Source organism: Pleurodeles waltl, chromosome 5 (genome assembly GCF_031143425.1).
Source record: "Pleurodeles waltl isolate 20211129_DDA chromosome 5, aPleWal1.hap1.20221129, whole genome shotgun sequence".
Classification (NCBI taxonomy): Eukaryota; Metazoa; Chordata; class Amphibia; order Caudata; family Salamandridae; genus Pleurodeles; species Pleurodeles waltl.
Window position 1 is genome coordinate 980,848,978 of NC_090444.1, and position 19,714 is coordinate 980,868,691.

General features: G+C 44.6%; 1 protein-coding gene across 1 annotated transcript in view; it reads right to left on the bottom strand.

Moving 5' to 3' along the window:
• The window catches only part of IGF2R (insulin like growth factor 2 receptor), a 1,086,527-nt gene that overhangs the window by 428,681 nt on the left and 638,132 nt on the right, over positions 1-19,714 (bottom strand). Inside the window, exon 27 of the mRNA XM_069235138.1 lies at positions 6,370-6,576. Within this exon, the coding sequence (XP_069091239.1) occupies positions 6,370-6,576 (207 nt within the window). The remainder of the gene's footprint in view (positions 1-6,369; positions 6,577-19,714) is intronic.

Sequence of the window (19,714 nt, forward strand, 5' to 3'; positions counted from 1 at the left end):
CCTTCTTCAAGGGCTTTGTCCATGTGGTATATCTGGACAGCTAATTATTTGGATGAATCATGGCCTCATCTGAGTCAATGCTCCAGTGTGGAACTCCTGTCTGGCGCCACGGTTGGAGCTGGGGGAACAAACACAACTGGAGACAGTTGATTGGGTACGGAGATGACCCCAAATTTGTCAAGCAACAGTAAGAGGCCTGGGAAGGAGGCTCCCACCTCATGCAAGAGAACCAGAGCATAATCTGCATAAAGCAAGATGATGTGGCGATGCCTACCTCCGTGATCCCCCAGTCCTGCGCTTGTAGGCCCAAGTGGCAAACCAGCTGTTCCATCGCTATTGCGAAAATTAACTGGGACAATGGGCACCACTGCCGGATGTCCCACACAGAGAAAATGTTCAAGGTCAGGGGGCCCATCTAGACTCTGTTGGATTCCTGTATAATGTGCAAATCCAACCTAGATACCCCCAGCCCAAATGTTATCTATTTCTACTTAAGTAAGAGATCACCAGACAGCAAAGCTGTTAGTCAGGCAGAGTTGCCTTGTCTCCAATCTGTATTTGTAAATGCTAATGGCTTGCAGGGTTTTTTGGAAAAGTGGTTGCTTGGTACACCCAGCTTTGACTGCTGATCCTTCCAGTGACGCACTACCTGATCAACCATGTTTTTCTCTATCCTTCCTGTAGCAGCTCCAAGACAGGTAGGCTCTAGCACATTCACCTCAATGAGTCAAAAGGTAATAGTGTAGTGTTTAGGCACCTGTATAGGGCCCTGCACTCTTAATCCTGAGGAACAGCTGTTTCTCTTCCCTTGGCTTTCCTCAATGATGAAGACTGGATGGGCATATGTAGCAGTTGGGGGAAGGGGTGCAAGCTCGGATCTCAAGCCCTTATGAAGACTATAGAGTATGGTTGAGGAAAAGGCATCAGGAGTGTTGCATCCATACCTAGTGAACTTACCTTGAATACCCAGCGTGTTCTGCCATGCTGTAGCGGTATTGTGTATTTTAAGCACCATCATGGGTATAGTGTTCAAACCTTGGAGGAACCCTTGTAGTTCTTTGGTGAACATTCTCCTCTGCCTTCATTATAATTAAGGCTGGTTCCTGCACTCCCATTTTCTATCGCTCTTTCTCCTTTCCTCTATATTCACTTATCTCTTCCCTGTTCGTTCACTCACAAAATTGTAGAGATTCCTAAGAATCATCTCAGCTTCCGGTCATTAAATCTAAATTGTCAGCTCACCTTTGTCAGATGCTCTTTTCAGTTATACAACTGCCAATGATCACTCAATTCCACCGCCTCTGCTACATATCAAGGTCTCAATACATCATCCCTCTGAGGACCTGTATCCCCTAGGGTCAACCTATACACATGCTACAACTCAGCACTTACATCAAAAAGACCATGGTCTCAACTGTGGCTCAAATCCCTCCAGGGTGCATACAAGATGAAAGCCGTACAGACACCACATCACCTTTCAGCACAGATGCACCTCAAAAATGCTAAAACCTAAAATTCACTCCATCTGCCTTTTTTTGCAGAGGGACATCTAATGCAATGCTTGGCAAAAGGTGAATGATTTAACACACTCAAGCTCAATAAAATACATGACCTGTACTCCAGCATACTAAATCCTGCCAAGCAACATCTGAACATTACACAACAGTAGCACTACCAACATATCCCCACACATCCAATAAAGCACCGATGTACATCTGAAACACTCTCTAACACACACACATATACACACACACCTTTCCTAACCGACTTTCTTTCAGGCAACAATAAACAATCAGAACGCACATCAAAACAAAACAGTAGAAAAGATCCATGCCACATTTGTGCACCGATGGCAATCAGCACAACACAGGGAACATCAACCCTCATCCAAAAAACACAACACCAACCTTCAGGAGAAAGGTAGGAGAGGCTCCTTAACAATAATATTATATATTAGTGAAGTCCAAACCCACAACACAAACACAGATCAAAGACTGAAAACATAGCACTCTGATGAATCCATTTGTCATACTAGGTAATCTCCCTGTTCTGGCGACCATAGTTTCAGCTACTCTTGGTAAGAGTTAAAAGTCCAGGTCATCCTCCATCAGTTCCCCTTCTAGAAAAGGAAGCCAGGTGTCAAGAGGGTAAATGGAAGAAGTCATATTAGAATCTGTCTTGAACTTCCATGAGTCAATGCCCATCAATTATTCTGAGGCTTACAACTTACATGACTTGGGAAAAGTTGAAGAATATGTTGAATTATTTATTTAGGGTGGTGGAAGAAGTTGCAGCAGTAACCTTATAACATGTGTGAATTCATAAATCTCTGGTTGAAACCCCAAATTAGTCCTATCAATGGATTTATCTGCATGAGCAGGCATGTTTATGCCTCTTCTATTTGACAGCAATAAATTGTTTTACTTTTCTACCTGACAAATATATTGTTTAACTTTTCAATAAATGAGGAGCTAAAAAGTGCAAGATAGTGCAGTGGCAGTCATAGGTTGATTTCCACAGCCAGAAGTAAGGTATTTTTCAACACTGTCAAGTTCATAAAGCATTTCAAGCTATATGAAGGTTGAAAGGTAAGCTGTTCCAAGCAAAAGTCTGGTGCTTCTTCTTCTGCAACCTCCACAAAATCCGCTATTATGAATTGCGTCCCCAAGCAGGGGTGAAACCATCCACTTTTACCACCCATTGACATATGGAACTCAGGGCTAATGGGTTCTCTGAATACTTGAAGGAAGGTTATTCCTCATCTTTGTTATTGTCATTTAGAATTTCAGAAAACATCACCAGAACACAGCGGAGTACAAAAACTTCCTATTATGGGAGACATTCATTCCAGAGAAAGAGAAGAAGAACTGGGATTTTAGGTACTGATAAAAGAGATAAACCAAGTGTTAAGAGTTCTGACTAAATGGAACAAACTCACAACTGAGTAACAGTGTTTGTGGTTGATACTGTGTCTACAACTATTTTAAGCAACCTTGAATAAACCTAAGGTTATCTTAGTGTATAAACATATAATTTCCCTGAACATCTATATCACCTATATAAATGTTATGCAATATATACTGCCATTAAATCATCACTTTCTCATATCATCCATCTAATCAGAATCCTTTTACTTAGTCGCTTCCCTATTTGTTTCCCAGAATCTGCCATTCGATTCCCAGGCATCAACATGGAGTCATTAGATCTATGAGGCACATGGCATGGTGAAAATCAAAGTTTAATCATTGTGATCAGCAACTCATACGAGCCAATGAGAAAAATCTCATAAGCAGCCTTTCTTCAGAATACAGAAGAATAAAATTGAAAACAAGCAGTTAAGTAGAGTGTGGACAGGTTTAGCAAGTTAGAAGAAGCCAATATAATTTAAGTTTGTCTACTCTCTCGGTCCAACAAAATCATTGTTTCACTATGCGCAGTTTACCAGTTTAAGTTTTTTTTGACAGAAACAAAACTAACATTTGAGGGTGATAGAAATCATTGTTTGCGCAGCACTCTGAGAAAGGAAGAGGATATCACATGATTTGAATTTGGCCTTTGAAGTTTCTAGAGTCCAAGCTCAACAGCTAGGGTTACTCAAGGAGAAAGAATTTGCCAGTGAAACACATTCAAGAGAAAGTCGCAGCAGTGTAAAAAAAAAAAAAAAAAAAAATCGAGTCCTGTGATCTTAAAGAAATGTACATGATCAAGGCTATACCTGAAATTAAATAGGCAGAAACATAGTAATTAACTGTATTAACATTTAGGACATCCTAATACAGAGAAATAACAGAATCCAGAAAGTGATACATAGAATAAGTAAACTACCAAGTAAACAGGTTAAAGAGGTTAATACATTTAGAATAACACAAATGAAAAATTCTGTTTTACCTTCTCCTAAACGTCAGTTAGGAGATAAGGAGACATGTGTACCAGGAAATTAAGGAATTTCTCTATGAGACTTGATTATTGTGTATGGCCTGTGCATGACCCTGCCACATCGATACACATTGCTTTAGTCAAAGTGCAGAACTTTAAACTTCCAGATCAGCAAAGTCAACATTCAAGCAAAACACTTAATTTAGGGTTAGGGCACTAAACACTGCTGCTATTCACTAGCTGGCACAAAAACGAAATTCCAATTGCTCTCGCAAGGTTAGCCAAAAAAATTACTGATGTGCTGTGCCATATTATGCTAAAATTGCTTTATTGGGTAGAACAGGTATGAAAATACAGTCTAACATGCAGGATCTTTACTGTCATGTGTAGGGTTAAATCAGAGTTTGGTCCTAATTTTAAGGGACTTTGCCTCAACCAATCACCTCCTGCACAACTGAAGTAAATTCCTGGGAAGAGGCTTGAAACATTAGGTGATTTCACACAGCTTTCAGTGGGTGATATGAAGGCATCTCTTGTAGCCATAGGGCAGTCACTGACAGCTTGTCTTCCTAAAATCCTTCCTTGATGGTTTGAGGTGTCTATCACTGCTACGTAGGTAATGGGGATCAGAAAGGCCCCCATAGATGGAGATTGCCCTTTATGGCCAACCAAAGCAAGTCTTGTCAGATTTGTTTATCAAATGTTGACGCACTGACTTAAAGGAACGTTTCAGAACAATGATATGTGAAAAAGGAAACATGTAATAAACCAGTGATTAAATGAACGTCCTTGGCATAACTGAGAGAGTACTCTTGATGTCGTAGGATGTATTCTTTGAGGTAGGTAGCCAGTGCCTAATTTGTAAAAGAATAAATGCTGGAGACAAAAGTTTTGTTCAAGAGCCATTTGCTGGCACCATCAAAGGTTGGGTGCTGAATACCAAGACTTCATAGACTTGACTCCACCACATGACTTTTTAAGTCTCCACCAGGTATTCTCTGCTCCTTTACAGTTTTTTTCATCTTTCCCTTCCTCCTTCTTTCCCCATGTGTGTTTTTCACTCCCTTGCACTGGGTCAACGTCTGATGAGTTAAAATGAGTGTCTGTCACCCCAAAATAAGTTTCAGTGGACCCCACCAACGGCTCAAATGAATCACAAGAGATAGCAAATAGGTACCCTCAGTTGTATATAGTGGGTGCCACTACAGATTTGCAGTTCACATAATAACAGGGGTTACTATTAACCAAGCAACCAAAAGGGTGATGGACGGAGTGCTGAAACTATTCAAACACTCTCCCCTAGTCATAGATCTGGGTTTTATCCATTGTTGTTCTGCTCACCATGCCACCCCAGTTTGGACCCAGCCATACGCAAATCAGTTTGACCCTGTTCACTGCTGGGCCAGGTCCTCCGTGGAATGGAAAAAAGCATCCTGGGACCGGTTTCAGGGTATCACCCTTTATCAGCCAGGCTAGCTTGAATCCAGTGTAACAGTGAGCACAGGACCCACGTCTGGGCATACCCATCCCATTTAGGGCAACTTTAGAAACACAAAAGGGTAACAGACAAAGTGCTGGAACTTTTCAAACACTCTCCCCCACTCACAGATCTGGGTTACATCCATCGTTCTTTTGCTCACCATGCCACCCCCATCCTTGTTTTGCTAAAGTTGCCCTAAGCAGCCAGGGTATGCCCAGAGGTGGATCTCTTGCTTACTGTGCCACTGGACTCAAGCTAGCCTGGCTGAGGAGAAGTGATACCGCGAAACCGGTCCCAGGATGCTTGTGTCTGGTCCAGGGAGGACCTAGCCTGATAGTTTGGGCTGGACTGTTCCCATAAGGAACAGGTTCAAGACTGATTTGCATATGGCTGGATTCAATCTGGGGTTGCATGGTGGGCAAAAGAAAGATGGATTAAACCCGGATCTGTGACTCGGGGTGACTGTTTGAAAAGTTTTGGCACTCCGTCCAACATCCTTGTGTTGTTACTATTAACCGACCCAATTGTAATTACTTTATCAATGTCAGAAGCATGATTTACCCTGCCGGTTTAATAACCACCGAACCACAGATCTGAAAGGCAAACATTAAATGACTGAAATATCTAATTGAATGCACACATCCTCTCTGCGTGTAGTTGCATGTAACTGCTAAGTAGTTGTGACATGTAATGATAAATGCTTTCAGAGGATTTTGTAAAAACCTAGACGGCATGGTAAGCTCTTCATCAAATCCTGAAAACAAAAACCTGCACAACTCTTGCTGCACAAAGACAATCTCTCCCAAGCTGATACTTATTTAACTATCCTTCCATCAACATGCCAACTCTCCCTGCCTGAAACAATCCAAAATTGGCTTTCATTATTGTGGCTTTAGTGAGATCATCAAAGAAACGCAAGTTCATGAGCTTTTACATACGGAGTGCATTTGCATATTAAAAAAGTATCTCCATTTCCTTTCCCATATTACAGTCCAAGCAGAGCACTACTATACCTGCGACTTTGGAGGCAGTGGAGTCAGTCTTCTTGACTTGACATGATGATACGTCTTTCCCCGACTGGCACACAAATGCAGAAATGCGGTCACATACTCTTAAGTGGTATGTGTATTCCTTGGTATCCACTTCAATGTCACGTTCACTCAGTGGCTTCAGGTTGTACACATAACCGTACTTTGGATCTGTTACTTGACAGCTGTCACCTGAAAAACAAATCAAGGGAAAACGTGTTAACTGCGTACCAACAAGCACTGGCAAAGTCAACAGGTCTGGCTCATTTTCGGTGCACATGTTCTTTTTGGTATGATTTTGCAATGAGTGACAGAATGCTGATACCTTAGGATGCACAATCAGATAGCGCATGCAGGTACGCCTATATACAACAATGGTACAAAGGTCACACAAACAGTCTAGCAACACAGACATGTACACAACAAGACACTGCTGGATGTTGGAGGGACGTCTACATGGATTGATGTCCTTTTACTTACGGTGGAAGACAATCTTACTTAGGAATTAGTTTCCCAGCTCTTATTTTGATGAAATTAATAAAATACCAATTGAGTCTTTTACTATCAAAGGACTTTAGATGTTATTGGTCTGTATCTTAGTATAACTCAAAACTGTAGAGTTTCCAGTTCCAAGAGACTCTGCCTTACTTATTTATGTGCAGGTCCAATACCTTTACCAGCTCGCAGGAAATGGCTACATGATCTATGGAATCAACTGGGAACACTGGGAATCACAGCTTGTGGACAGGCTCTGATTTTGTGTCTCAAAGGAGACAATCAACAGCAGGCCTGTATGTTTCTCAAATACATGGAACAAAATAAGAAACCCACTGTCTTGGCCAGTACCACACACCACTAAGAATAATTTTTTCCCAGTATTTGCACGGATCGGTTTGATTATCCGAACTTTTTACACCAATACCTACTGTGCCTAATCCAATTTTACTTTCGAAAAATGTTCAGGGCTGAGGCAATATTGGGCAAATGCCCTGCTGAGAAACTAATTTTATAACTGTATTCTACAGTTTGGCATTGGTATTTTATGTAGTGTTTTAACGTATTGTATTTTGCAATGGTTTTAACTAACCAAATAAAATAAATAAACTGTGCACTTTTTGTGTGAGCATACACGGATAATCAGAAGGAGGAATCATTGTGGATGAGTGAAACAGTGGATGGATGGGTAGACTTACAGGTCTACATTCATGCTGGATGGATGAACATGTTTGTATGTGAGTGGGTGCACATATGGGTACATGTTGAACAATGGATGAATAGGTGTCTGCTGCAGACGGATGAATAAGTCCATGATTGTGGGTGGATAAAAAGGATGACGATTCAGCCATGAGAACTCACTAGAAAACAAGTGGCTGCTACGCCCACTCATAGAATGCTTATCCTTTAACATTCACACTCCTTTTTAAGGTGATGAACCAATCTGGGATTTTGTGCTACTATAACAGATTTAAAAAAGAAGCTACCATGTTGCGCCACTATCTAAATTCATTGCCTAGATTCAATCACCTTTTTTCCAGTTCTAGTTTAAGGAAAGCGTGTAAAACTAACATTAGGATCTACAATGTTAAGGGCAGTTAGAACATTAAATGCTGAGAGTTCCATTGAACCCAAAGGAGTGGCCCCGGGCCAATAAAGGCTGGTGTACGACTTCTGCTCCAACATTTCAATGCTCGTCTTTCTGCTCCTCTCGATTTATGAAAAATTTACATTCCTTGATTTTTAATAGCTCTATAGCACTTGTACCTTGGGGTATACCGGTTATTAAAGGCCCTTGCTCTAGTGTAGGCCGAAGCACCAAGGTTCAGGGACCTTAACAAACGATACAGCCTTCAGTAATGGGCTATAATGTTTTAATCTACACCTAACATGGTGGCATCATAAGCCCGCCAATGGACTTTTTATATGCAAGCTAATATGTACATCTATTACATAAGCAGTCCCTCTGTCACAGATCTCTTAAACACAAACATGCATACATATCACAGCACGTGCTCAACCAGCGAAGCTGTGTTATGAGCTATCTTACATGAAAACCGTACGGAGGGCACATTTAAAAATGTATTGTAATTGGTGCTTTCAGATTTCAAACACTGTTAATGTTTTTTGAAAAGTTTAACAAGGTTTTAAAAAAGTAACGTAAGATTTGCAAAATAATAGGTTGTGTTTAGGCTGTGAGGTAAAGTGAATTAAAAAAATAATAACACTTTTTCCTCTCAAAAACATAATTTGATCACGATCGGCTAAACATCACAGGAAAATCCCCTTTCTACAGATCGCAACACATTTCTCTTCATTCGCGGAGTCTCTAGCCATCTCTTATATCTAGCACTACATTTAAAAAATAAACACGATCCCAGAATTCCGATAAGATGCCAAGTACGCTCAAAAAGCAAAAATAGAATTCGCATGCTTGTGGAGGACAGCGCAGCGCGGCTCAACTTGTGTCGGCTGCTATCCTTGCTCGGGTTATGTTCATACCCTCAACAGGATCCGTTAGTCAAAATACAGCTAGCATGTTCGGACGGACAAACAGGTTCCTTTTGTTGAAGCTGCCTGCGTTTCATTGCCCCACAATGTGTTGCCTTTCATAAAACGACTTAATTGTAATGCATTTTTATTTACATATGTAAGTGCCAAAGGAGAAGGGGGCATGATGTCATTAGTCTAAGCTTTAATTTCATATGGTACGTTATATTGATTTACTTCTGCGGGAGCATCGAAAACGTTTTTTTCCCGTTTAAGACAAACATTCTACAACCAGCTAAAAGGAGGACGGTAAAAATGTACAAATCACCACAAGAAAGAATCGTGTGTAACTGTGAACATCCGTTATACGTATCTTATCCGAGAGTAGATGTCAAATTACTGTTAATGGGAAACTGACAGGCACAGATAGAGGGTTAACGGGTGGTGGGGGTGCTGGTTAATAAGTCAGTAATTTACCTGCCTTTCAATAACAATATAAATAGCGATTACTATAATATTCCTCACCTTGTGAAAATCTCTCCAAGTGCAAGAGTGGATATGGAATATTTAAAAGGCAACACCTCTCCAACACCATGCGGTGCTGCTACACGTTAACAGCCACAGTTTCTCTGCCCAAGATGTGCTGACATTGGGACACATAAGGTGCCAACTGGAATGTTGGGGTCCGTTCCTGGTAACTTCCGGCATTCCAGAGAGGAGTGTGGAAAGGGACCAACACGGCATAGAAACAGCAACAAGGACAGTAGCAGAGCACTGCATTCCCTGGGATGGCGTTACTACGTCAATAACCCACAAGAGAAGGAGGCAAAACAGTGAGCAATGTACAAGAAGATAGAGTATCCGCTAGAAATATCAGTACCAAAGCTAAGTAATTTGTTCTTCTGATGGATGGTTCTTCTTGCAGATTCCTCGGCTTCTGAATGAGTCCTAAAGAAACACCCTGTGGAAGGTGCAACTGAACATTGCTGATTTATCAAGAAAGTCAGGCAGTACAGCTTTGGCAGAAATTAATCACTACATAACTGGGATGCAGTGCTTAATTTGAGCAGATAGTTTCCAGCGCTCAGCACTGCCACTTAATTCTCAAAACAGGTTCTAATGGCAGTCCACCCCATGGTGGCACTGTCTGTCTAATTTTGAGACGAGTACACAAAACAGTTTATTAATTCAATGAACATTAAAATGACAATTCAGACTATTTCACACAATGGTTATAGCTTCGGGTGGCATGGTATAGTCTGAACGATCACACTGCAGGAGTATGATGGTTGGTAGTTGTGTTGGTACTATTACTGGCATCACTAGTAGAGGTAATAAGTGGACGAGACTTCAGTGGTCTCATAAGAAGGGCCCTGGCACTTAAAAATTGAGCACTGCTGGGATGTGAAACAGCACTCTTTTGCAAGAGTATGCAAGGGTGATCAAGTAGCTCCCCAGTAGCTGTCAGCCAAAGGAACACATCTGAACAAATCTAGTGATAGCAGTGGAAGCTGCCATGGCCTCATAGTATCTTTCTTGGCTAGAACATGGCAGATCTTTATACAGTAGAGTAAGCCTAGCCCTTCTTTGCCTTAGCTAAGACCTAGAAAAGCTGAGCTCATCATCCATTCTATCCTGATGCATTCGACCAATGTATTAGTACACTGCACGTCTGAGATCCAGACTGAAGCCTCTCATACTCCCTGGTAAGATGAGAAGGAGGAAAAAGAATAGAAGTCTGACTGAACGGACTATGTAAAGGCAGATACTACTGCCTTTACATAGTCCGTTCAGTCTATGGAGGGAAGGGCATAGGCGAATAACTAGTTTGTCCACATAGAACACTCTGAAGGGTACTTTGATCGAGAGGGCTTGAAGTTCACTGACTATTAGCTGAAGTTATGGCAACAAGGAAAACAATTTTCAGCATTAGATGACGAAGCACCAGCTTAAATGGTGATGCCATTATAAATGTTAACACAACTTCAAATCCTAATGTTGAACACTGAATGGAGTGAGAGGAAACTAAAAAAAACAATCCTTTCAGAAGTGTCACTTGTAGTGATTTAAAGAAAGCTGATCAAGATGACACATTTAGTAAGACAAAGCCACTAAATAGGCTTTTAAATTCACCACTACCAAACCCTGAGGTCAAGATCCAAAGTGAAACAGGGAACACCAGTCATAGGTGAGATTAGAAATAGCCCAAGCCCTCAGATCCAGGCCAATGAACACATTTGCTCCAAGGGCTCACATAAATTGATTTTACTGTGGGTTCTCTGGCAGCTAGGATGATGCCTGTCAACCCTGCAGGTTAGCTGAAAAGTTGTAGCTGGCACCACTCAATCACCACATGAGTTATACTAGGACTACTCTAGCTGCTACCAGGATATTGAAGTGGAGGGGAGGACGATCCTGCTGAAAGATCAGGCCTACCCTGCACAATAGAGGAAGAGGCTGAGTTTCAACAGATTTGTACACCAAATCCTCCCCAGCCTGGGGATGATCAGGATTAACTGTGCTTGATCCTTTCAGACCTTCTAGAGGACTTTCAACAAGAGCAGGATCAGTCACAGTGCAAGAAGGACACCCTGTGAGGAAGTGAATCTGAAGTCATCTCCATGGAACCATTCAGAGTGAATTGTACAGCACAAAACGGACAACTTTTTCTGCTCTGCGCAGTAGCAATTAGGTCTAAGCTTGAGTATTCCAATCTGAAGAAGATCATATCCATCTCTTTGGAAAAAGCCCCTCCATGAGAGGGAAGGGGAATAGAGCCTTCAAAGCAAGGCAGACCCACCAGCAGTTCTAATACATTCATGCTAAGGAGCTGCTCTGATGCGGACTACAGGTCCCATGCTATGATGTATCCCAGGTGGGCACTGCAACCCAACAAGGAGGGATGTGGAAACTTTTGTTGAGCAATACCTCTTGCACATGCCATCGCGTGGCTGCATTTAGCTCCATCTGGTGTAGCTGGCGGCGGAAGTGACATCACGGCCACCTATATAGGTGCCACCCAGGCATGCGGCAGTCAGTTACTTTTATCATAACTTTCCACTCCAGAAGCACAAAGCCATGACAAAACCGGCGCAAAGTGTGAAAAAACTAGGGCCCTGAAAAAGGGATCACCCTAACCCTAGTAACAAGTCAGCAGAGCGGGTAGGCACTGGTGGGTGTAAAGATTCTGCAGCCAGTGTGTCTACCAGATAATGCGTTACTGAAGGTAAGTAACTTGTCCATTTGACAGAGACTTCTAGCTGCAGATTCCCTTCCTTTGATTAGATACCCAAGCCATATCCTCCTGGCGGTGAGGCTGCGGATAATGTTGCAGACTAAAAAGTGCTGGAGGACCGAACGGGCAAAATGCCCGTCCATTCGGACCGGACTGCCCAGGCAGTAGTGTTTGGCAAACGTGGCAAGGACGGCCACACTGCTACCTGGCAGATGTCAAGGACTGGGACACCACGTGCTAGCACCATCGCTGCAGCTTTTCTGCTTGTGGAATGGGCCCTTAAGTCCTTTGGAGTCTGCTTCTTAGCCAGGGTATAGCAAATCTTAATACAGAGAACGATCCAGTGTGAAATGGTCCGTTTCTGTACTGCCCTACCCTTCTTTGCTTCCACATACCCCACAAAGAGTTGGTCGACCACCCGGAACTCTTTTGTGCAGTCAAGGTAGAATGAGAATGCTCTTTTTGGGTCCAGTTGATGAAGTCGCTCCTCTTCCTTAGAGGCATGTGGGGGAGGAAGAAGGTGGGCAAGGTGATAGTTTGACCCAGATGGAATGGGGTCACCACTTTATGAGGGAGAGAGGCACTGATGTGCAGCACTACCTTTTCTGGAAATACTGAGATATGACGGCTTAGATGATAATGCATGTATCTTACTCACCCTCCTGGCAGATGTTATTACCACTAAGAAGGCTGACATGATGGTGAGCAGCGGGAAGGAACAATTGTGTAGTAGCTTGAAAGGAGGGCACATGAGGTATGTGAGAACTAGATTGAGATCACACTAAGGCCTGACAAAGGGGATAGGGGGAAACATATTTTCAAGCCCTTTAAAAAACCTATTTACAATAGGGGACTTGAAAAGAGAAGGTTGATCAGGCAGCCACAGAAAGGCTGAAACGAGCAGAGAGATAGCCCTTCAGTGCCCCCAGGGAGGAACTCTGTAGGTCAAGAAAAGAATATCAGAAAGAGAAGCGGAGAGGATCTACAATCTTCTCTTTACAATATCTTACAAATCTTTGCCAATGGCAGGTGTATTACGTTTTTATGGAGGAATGCCTGGCTGCCAGAGTAACATAACAGATTTCAGGAGGAAGGTCAAAGGCTGTCAACTGCCACCACTCAATGTCCACACATGATGGCAAAGAGTTGACAGGTTCAGGTTGAGGACTCTGTCCTGCTGCTGTGACAGAAGATCCTCTTGAAGGGGCAGCCTGTTCGGAGGATCAATGCTCATTTCCAGAAGCTTGGGATACCAGACTCTCCGTGACCAGTCCGTAGCCACAAGGATGATTTGGACCCGGTCATTCTTGATCTTCTTGAGTACTCTGGGCAGGAGTGGTACAGGTGGAAAGGCTTACAGGAGGGCCTGAGCTTCACTTGCTACAAAAGGCATAGCAGAGTGAGTGCCTCCTTGTAAACATCAACGCGCAATACTGCTGACATTGCACGCTCTCTTTGGAAGCGAACAGATCTATCCAAGTCTGTCCCCACTGCTGAAAGAGACCTTGTACCACCTCCGACTGGAGATGCCACCCGTGATCCGCTAGGCTTCGATGGCTGAGTTAGTCTGCCCTGGCATTCAGAGAACCTGCTAGGTGCTGAACTACAAGGATTATGGCCTGCTGTTCCAGCCATATCCAAAGGCGCAGGACCTCTTGACAAAGTGTCCACGACCCCAGCCTGCCCTACTTGTTGCAGTACTACATGGCAGTGGTGTTGTCTGTTAACACCTGCACTAACGTCCCCTTGACAAAGAAAATAAACGCCTTCAACGCTAGTCGGATAGCCCTGAACTCCAACATGTTGGATTCTGCCGGAGACTAGAGTCCTCTGATCTCTAGCGCTCCCAGATGGCCACCCCATCCCAGAATGAATGTGTCTGTCACCATTGTGAGGTCTGGTTGGGAGAGGGAGAGGAGTCTGCCTCTGACCCAATAGCAATTTGTTAACCACCACTGCAGATTCTTCACAGCTCCCTTTAAGATCTGGACCATGTCGAAGAGACTTCCCTGATGCTGCGCCCATTGGAACTTCATGTCCCACTGCAGAAGCCCCATATGCGATCTGGCATGTTTTACCAGAGGACGCAGGAAGCCATGAGGCCCAGTAGCCTCAGAGTCATTGTGACCGAAATCCAGGACAGAGGCTGAAACATCGCTATCATAGCCTGAATACCTTGGACTTGCTGCTCAGAAGGATAAGCCCAAAACTGCACTGTGTACATAACAGCTCCTATGAAAGAGTGTCTGAGAGGTAGTCAGGTGTGGCTTGAGCACGTTTATAGTGAACCCCAGTGAATGCAGAAGATTCACCATAGTCTAGAGGTGGGAGACGACAGCCTGCGGCGAACCGGCCTTCAACAGTTGTTGAGGTAGGGAAGAATTGGAACCCATTACCTGCGCATATGAGCTGCACTACCGCCATCACCGTGATAAACACCTGAGGGGCACTGGTAAGGCCAAATGGCGGTACAGTGAACTGAAAGTGTGCGTCGTCTACCTTGAACCGCAGGTAACACCTGTGGGCCGGCAGAATAGGGATAAGAAAATATGCATCCTTCAAGTCCAGTGCTACCAACCAGTCTTCTAGGTCTAAGGCTGACAAGACCTGAGCCAACATGAGCATCTTGAACTTCTCCTTTTAAGGAAGAGATTTACACTTCGTACGTCTAAAATAGGGCGAAGACCCATGTTCTTTTTGGGTATCAAAAAGTATTGGTAATAACAACCACTGCCTACTTCTGATATCTGGATGCATTCTATGGCTCTTTTTGCCAAGAGAGCTGTAACTTCCTTTCGGAGCAGTGACTAATGATCCTCCATCAGCTGTTTGAATGTTGGTGGAATAGGAGGAGGGAAGGATAGAAAAGGCAGGTCATAGCCCTTCCTGATGATCTGCAATACTCATGAGTTTGATGATATAGACTTCCACTGGAGGACATGATGGTGTATACTCCCTCCAACTGGGCAAGCAGCATTGTCCTGCAGATACAAACTAGAAGGGCACTGAGGCTGCAGCTGCCGGGGGCTGTGTGGCAGACGACTTCTGGTGTGCAGACCCTTTAGGTCTGAAGCCACCGCACCCACATACTCACATACTTTGGGTTGGTTGCGTAGGACAGTGGCTGGCATATGGCTGGCATGGTGTCACGCCCCTTCCGTAGCCCTGAAAGGCAGATGGTTGACGAGGGGTCACCACGAAGCCCAAAGACTTGGCCGTAACCATACCCCGAGAGTCCTTAAAGCACTCCAGGGCAGAGTCTGCCTTCTTGCCAAAAGCAGGGGATGCAATCGAAGGGCATATCCATCAGATATGCTTGGACATCCCCCTAAAAACCCGATGTCCTCAGCCAGGTGTGGAGCCTTAAGGCCACTGCAGATGAAACCGCTGTGCCCAGCACCTCAGTCATATCTAAGCCACACCTGATGGTGAACTTAGCTTCGTCTCTCCTGTCATTCACTGCTTGGGAGAGTATGCCCAGGCTTCCTCCGAGACCTGAGGCGGCACTTGCGTAACCGTGTCCTAAATGGTGTAAGAGAAATGGCCCAATAAGCACGAGGTTCACACTGACCTCAGTGCCAGGCTGGTGGAAGAAAACAATTTCTTCCCAAGATGGGCCAACCTCTATCTGCTATCTGGGGGAGCAGAAGGGAATGCGCTGTGGGACGTGGAGGCCCGCACAACCAAGCTCTTGGGGTGGGTTTTTTGGATGAGAAAACTAGAGTCACCCGCAGCAGGACGATGGCAACAGACAGTCATCCTATTTACAGGAGCTCCTGTGCTAGGCTTTGACCGAGTTCCCAGCAGGACGTCTAAGTGCTTTGTTGAAGGGCAAAAGGGGTTCAAATGTAGAAGCACCAGGCTAAACCACCTCTGTCAAGATGTTTGTCTTGACAGCCACTGAGGGAAGTTCGAGGACCTCCACTGCCCTACACCACCACTGTGGAGAGCGCTCCATCCTCCATAACCACAGTGGGGGGTAAGGGGGGGGAGAGCAAGCCAGTATTTGGAGAGGTGTCCAGACCAATGACCTCTCCTAGATCCTCATACTAGTCCAAAGATCTTTCTAACTGGTGTTCTAAAAGGTCCAGTGACCCCTTCCACTCTTCCCCTAAGCCTGTCTGTGAAAAAAAATGGCTTAGGCAATGATCTAGCACCTGTGGACGGCACCAGAATCGGCATCGTGCAACGCAGTTTCTGCTCATGATCATCAGGTATAAGAATGGGGCTAGCGCTGCCGGTGGGTGCAGGGAGCATCGGCATCATGACTGGTACCGCAGAAGGTTGCCTGGGCATGACAGACGTTGGTCCAGACCAAGACTCGGACCCATAAAACTCTGCTGAGGCCGAACCCATGGGGCCTGAAGGCACGCCAGAGGGGGCATCCTACTTGAATACATGATGCATGGCCTCGTTGAATTCCTTTACTTGTGCGGGTGTTCAGCTCCCAGAAAAGGTGGGAGGCATGGAGTCTAACTGGCTAATGACTTTGCAGAACTGTGCCAGGAACACAGATGTGCCCCACTCGCCCGACAGGCGAGGTGAAGTCGAAGTCTTCTTTGACTTCTTCTTATGCCTCTTTCCCGAGTGTCCGAAGGACCTCGAATGGAAAGAAGAGGACTTGGGTCCCAGACATCAGTCCTGCAACCTTCTTGACCAGCACCGAGACCTTCCCGGAGTTGGCTGTGCTGGTGTTGCCATGGCCTGGCAGCCATAGCACAGCTTGGAGTCATGGTCGCACTCGAGACACCAGAGTCAAATGAGATGGGGGGGGGTCAGTGACCGATATTTTGTGGTGATAGGCGCCACAGGGTTTAAAGCCAGCCTTCCACGAAGACATCTCGAGGCACAAAAGGAAAAAACTCAACAGAAAGTCAAAAAAGGCCTGTCAAAAAGTGACACGATGTAGCTCTCTCCGGATCTGCGCTAACTGGTGCAAAAAGAAAAGAACTGACACCTGCACGCCTGGGTGGTGCCTATACAGGTGACCGTGACATCACTTCTGGCACCAACGACGCCACGCGGAGCCGAAAGGAGCTAACCGTCACGTGCAAGGGGTATTGCTCAGCAAAATTTCCAGATCCAGCCCGACGCCTGGGAAAATCAAAGGTAAGGAATCTGCAGCTACACCACACCTATGAAGATTAGCCTTTAGTTGGGGACAATGGGGGACTTCTGTCCATTGACGGTAAAGCTTAAGTCATGGAGGAGGACATGATGCATTGAAGATGTTCAATGACCAGCACAGGAGATCCCCCCACTTCTACCCGCAAGTCATCCAAATATAAGAACACGTGGGCTGCTGCCAACACAGCCAACGCTATGGTGGACGCTTGGGATGTAGTTATCAGGCCAAACAGCAGAGATGCAAATCGATAGTACTTTGTGCTTACAATGATAACACCTATCCATGCAAATGAAAGTACATGAAGTGGCTTATCAAGGACACCATCCAGTTACCCACAACAAAGGCCAGCAGAATCTGGCTTGTGGATGTTTGTTTTTCTCAATGAACAAACTCATGTGGCAGAGATCTCAAACGGGCTTCAGACCTCAATCCTTCTTGAAGATTAAGAAGTAAAGGAAGTAAAAATCCCACACTCCCTTCGTTCAAGGGCAGTATCCTTATTAGCCTTTGCTCTACTGATGAAGTACAACTGCCTCCAAGTTCGAGGTATGTGCCAGAGAGAGTGCCCTGGTTTAAAGACGGTGGGTTGGATGCAGGGTCATGAAGGGAAAAGCATAGTCCTAGCGGCTGATCTGGAACACCCAGCGGTCCATTATGTCTCCCAACAGGTGTAAAAATGAGAGACCCTACCCTAACCACCAACTGAAAGCTGGTGATGTCCGGTTTGTGAGGGAGTCAGAGAGGTTTGGAGGTGGCAGAGGAAAGTGATGGAGACTGGAGCTGCTGATGGAAACTGCACCTCTTAGAGCCACCCTGCCACGAAAGGAGCAATGTAGTTTCTGGGATGTCTGGACAATCTGCAAGGACTACATCTTGCAGGATTACAACATCCTCGAGTAGCCATGAACCTTTTTATACTGCTAGTGGAGCTATTTGAGAGGGAAAGATAGGTCCAAGCAAGTGTGCCAAGGCATAGCTATATTTAAGAATTACAATGAATACCTGCAGACCATGTCAAAATATATGTCTATGAGTATATTTTGGACATCTTTGAAAAGCCAGCTAAATGCTTCCAGAAGTGCTGGTGAAGGGGGTACCCATGTAACAAGACCCCATATCTGGGTTGCCTTTGAAGATCTCTTTTGAGATAGTCAGGCAATCTTTAACAATAAAGGGTTGTTTTTGTATGATCCAAAAGGCTGATAGCTATAATTTTCTCATACTCCCACAGAGCAAGATGTAGTTGCCCACAACAACAAAGCTTAGTTTGTTTGACACTGTAAAGAGGGATGATAGGAAAGACATTCAGGCTCGACGAAGCAGAGAAGACTTACCAGCATATTCTACAGAGAAGGGAGAGACTAAAGAAATTCTGAATCACCAGGAACAGGGCTATGACACTGCGCAATCTACTATAAGTTATCTCCCAGCAGCCAGTACATGCTTTAAGAGCACTTCCTTGAAAGGCAGTAAGGATTAAGGCATCACAGTGGAAGGTTGTAGCACCTCGTACAAAATATTTTAATTATTTTTTTTCTCAGCGTTGACCATGGTGAGTTCTAATGCCTCTGGAGCGTCAGGTACCGCCACAGTAAATGAGAAGTCTTCTGTGCAAGGGCCAGACAGGTAAGGGATATCCCCTCATAAGTTCCATTAAGACTATTTGCTTTTCGTAGGCCCAAGCAAAAGCCAGCATCAGAACAGTAAGGAGGGAGGCCTCTGAATCATCATCACTCATGCTCCTGGTGTCTGGCCTAGCGAGGAGATCAGAAACAGAAAAGTAGCCCTCTTTATTAGGGCATATCTTTGTGCCTTAGGATAAGGCTCACACAAAGGATTGTTATGTGAAAAAAAAAAACGTATGGACCCTCTTCGCCACATGGAGGGCGGAAGTGGCACCAATGCTTGCTCAGAAGGCAGCGCTGTTAATGGCATTGCAGATTTTTGAAACTCCATAACAGGTGCTAGTTGCAGAACCGTGGTCAGCGCCATATGTGCGGTGTGACACATTGTGGACCATTTATGCTTCTTTAAAAGTGGTGCTGACCCTGGAGCCTAATTATGCACAGGAGCAGGAGATATTAGATGCTGAAATTGCCAAGGCTCAGGAAGTAGCCCAAAGGGATACAGGCTGTTCTGATGATCACAGCGTCTATTTGACATCTTTTAGACATGTAATTATTTTTGCATTCAGCTGTTTCTCTGAATTCTGACAGAAGTTTGCTTATTGCAGCCAATATTTTCTGTTGGGATGACCAAGAATACTCCTCTTTAAGATTGCTAATCCATCGCAGTAGTTGTTTAAGAACAGTCCTTACCGATTTTAGCACCTGTCCCCCCACACCCCAAAAGGCATCCACCCTCTTGTATTTCCTATCTGGTGGTGTGGGAGGAATGCACCAAGGTCCACTTTAAAGTTGGAGGCCTAGACAACCAGATTCTTTGGAGAGGGATGCTGTGTGAGGAAAGCTGGGTCCCCAGGA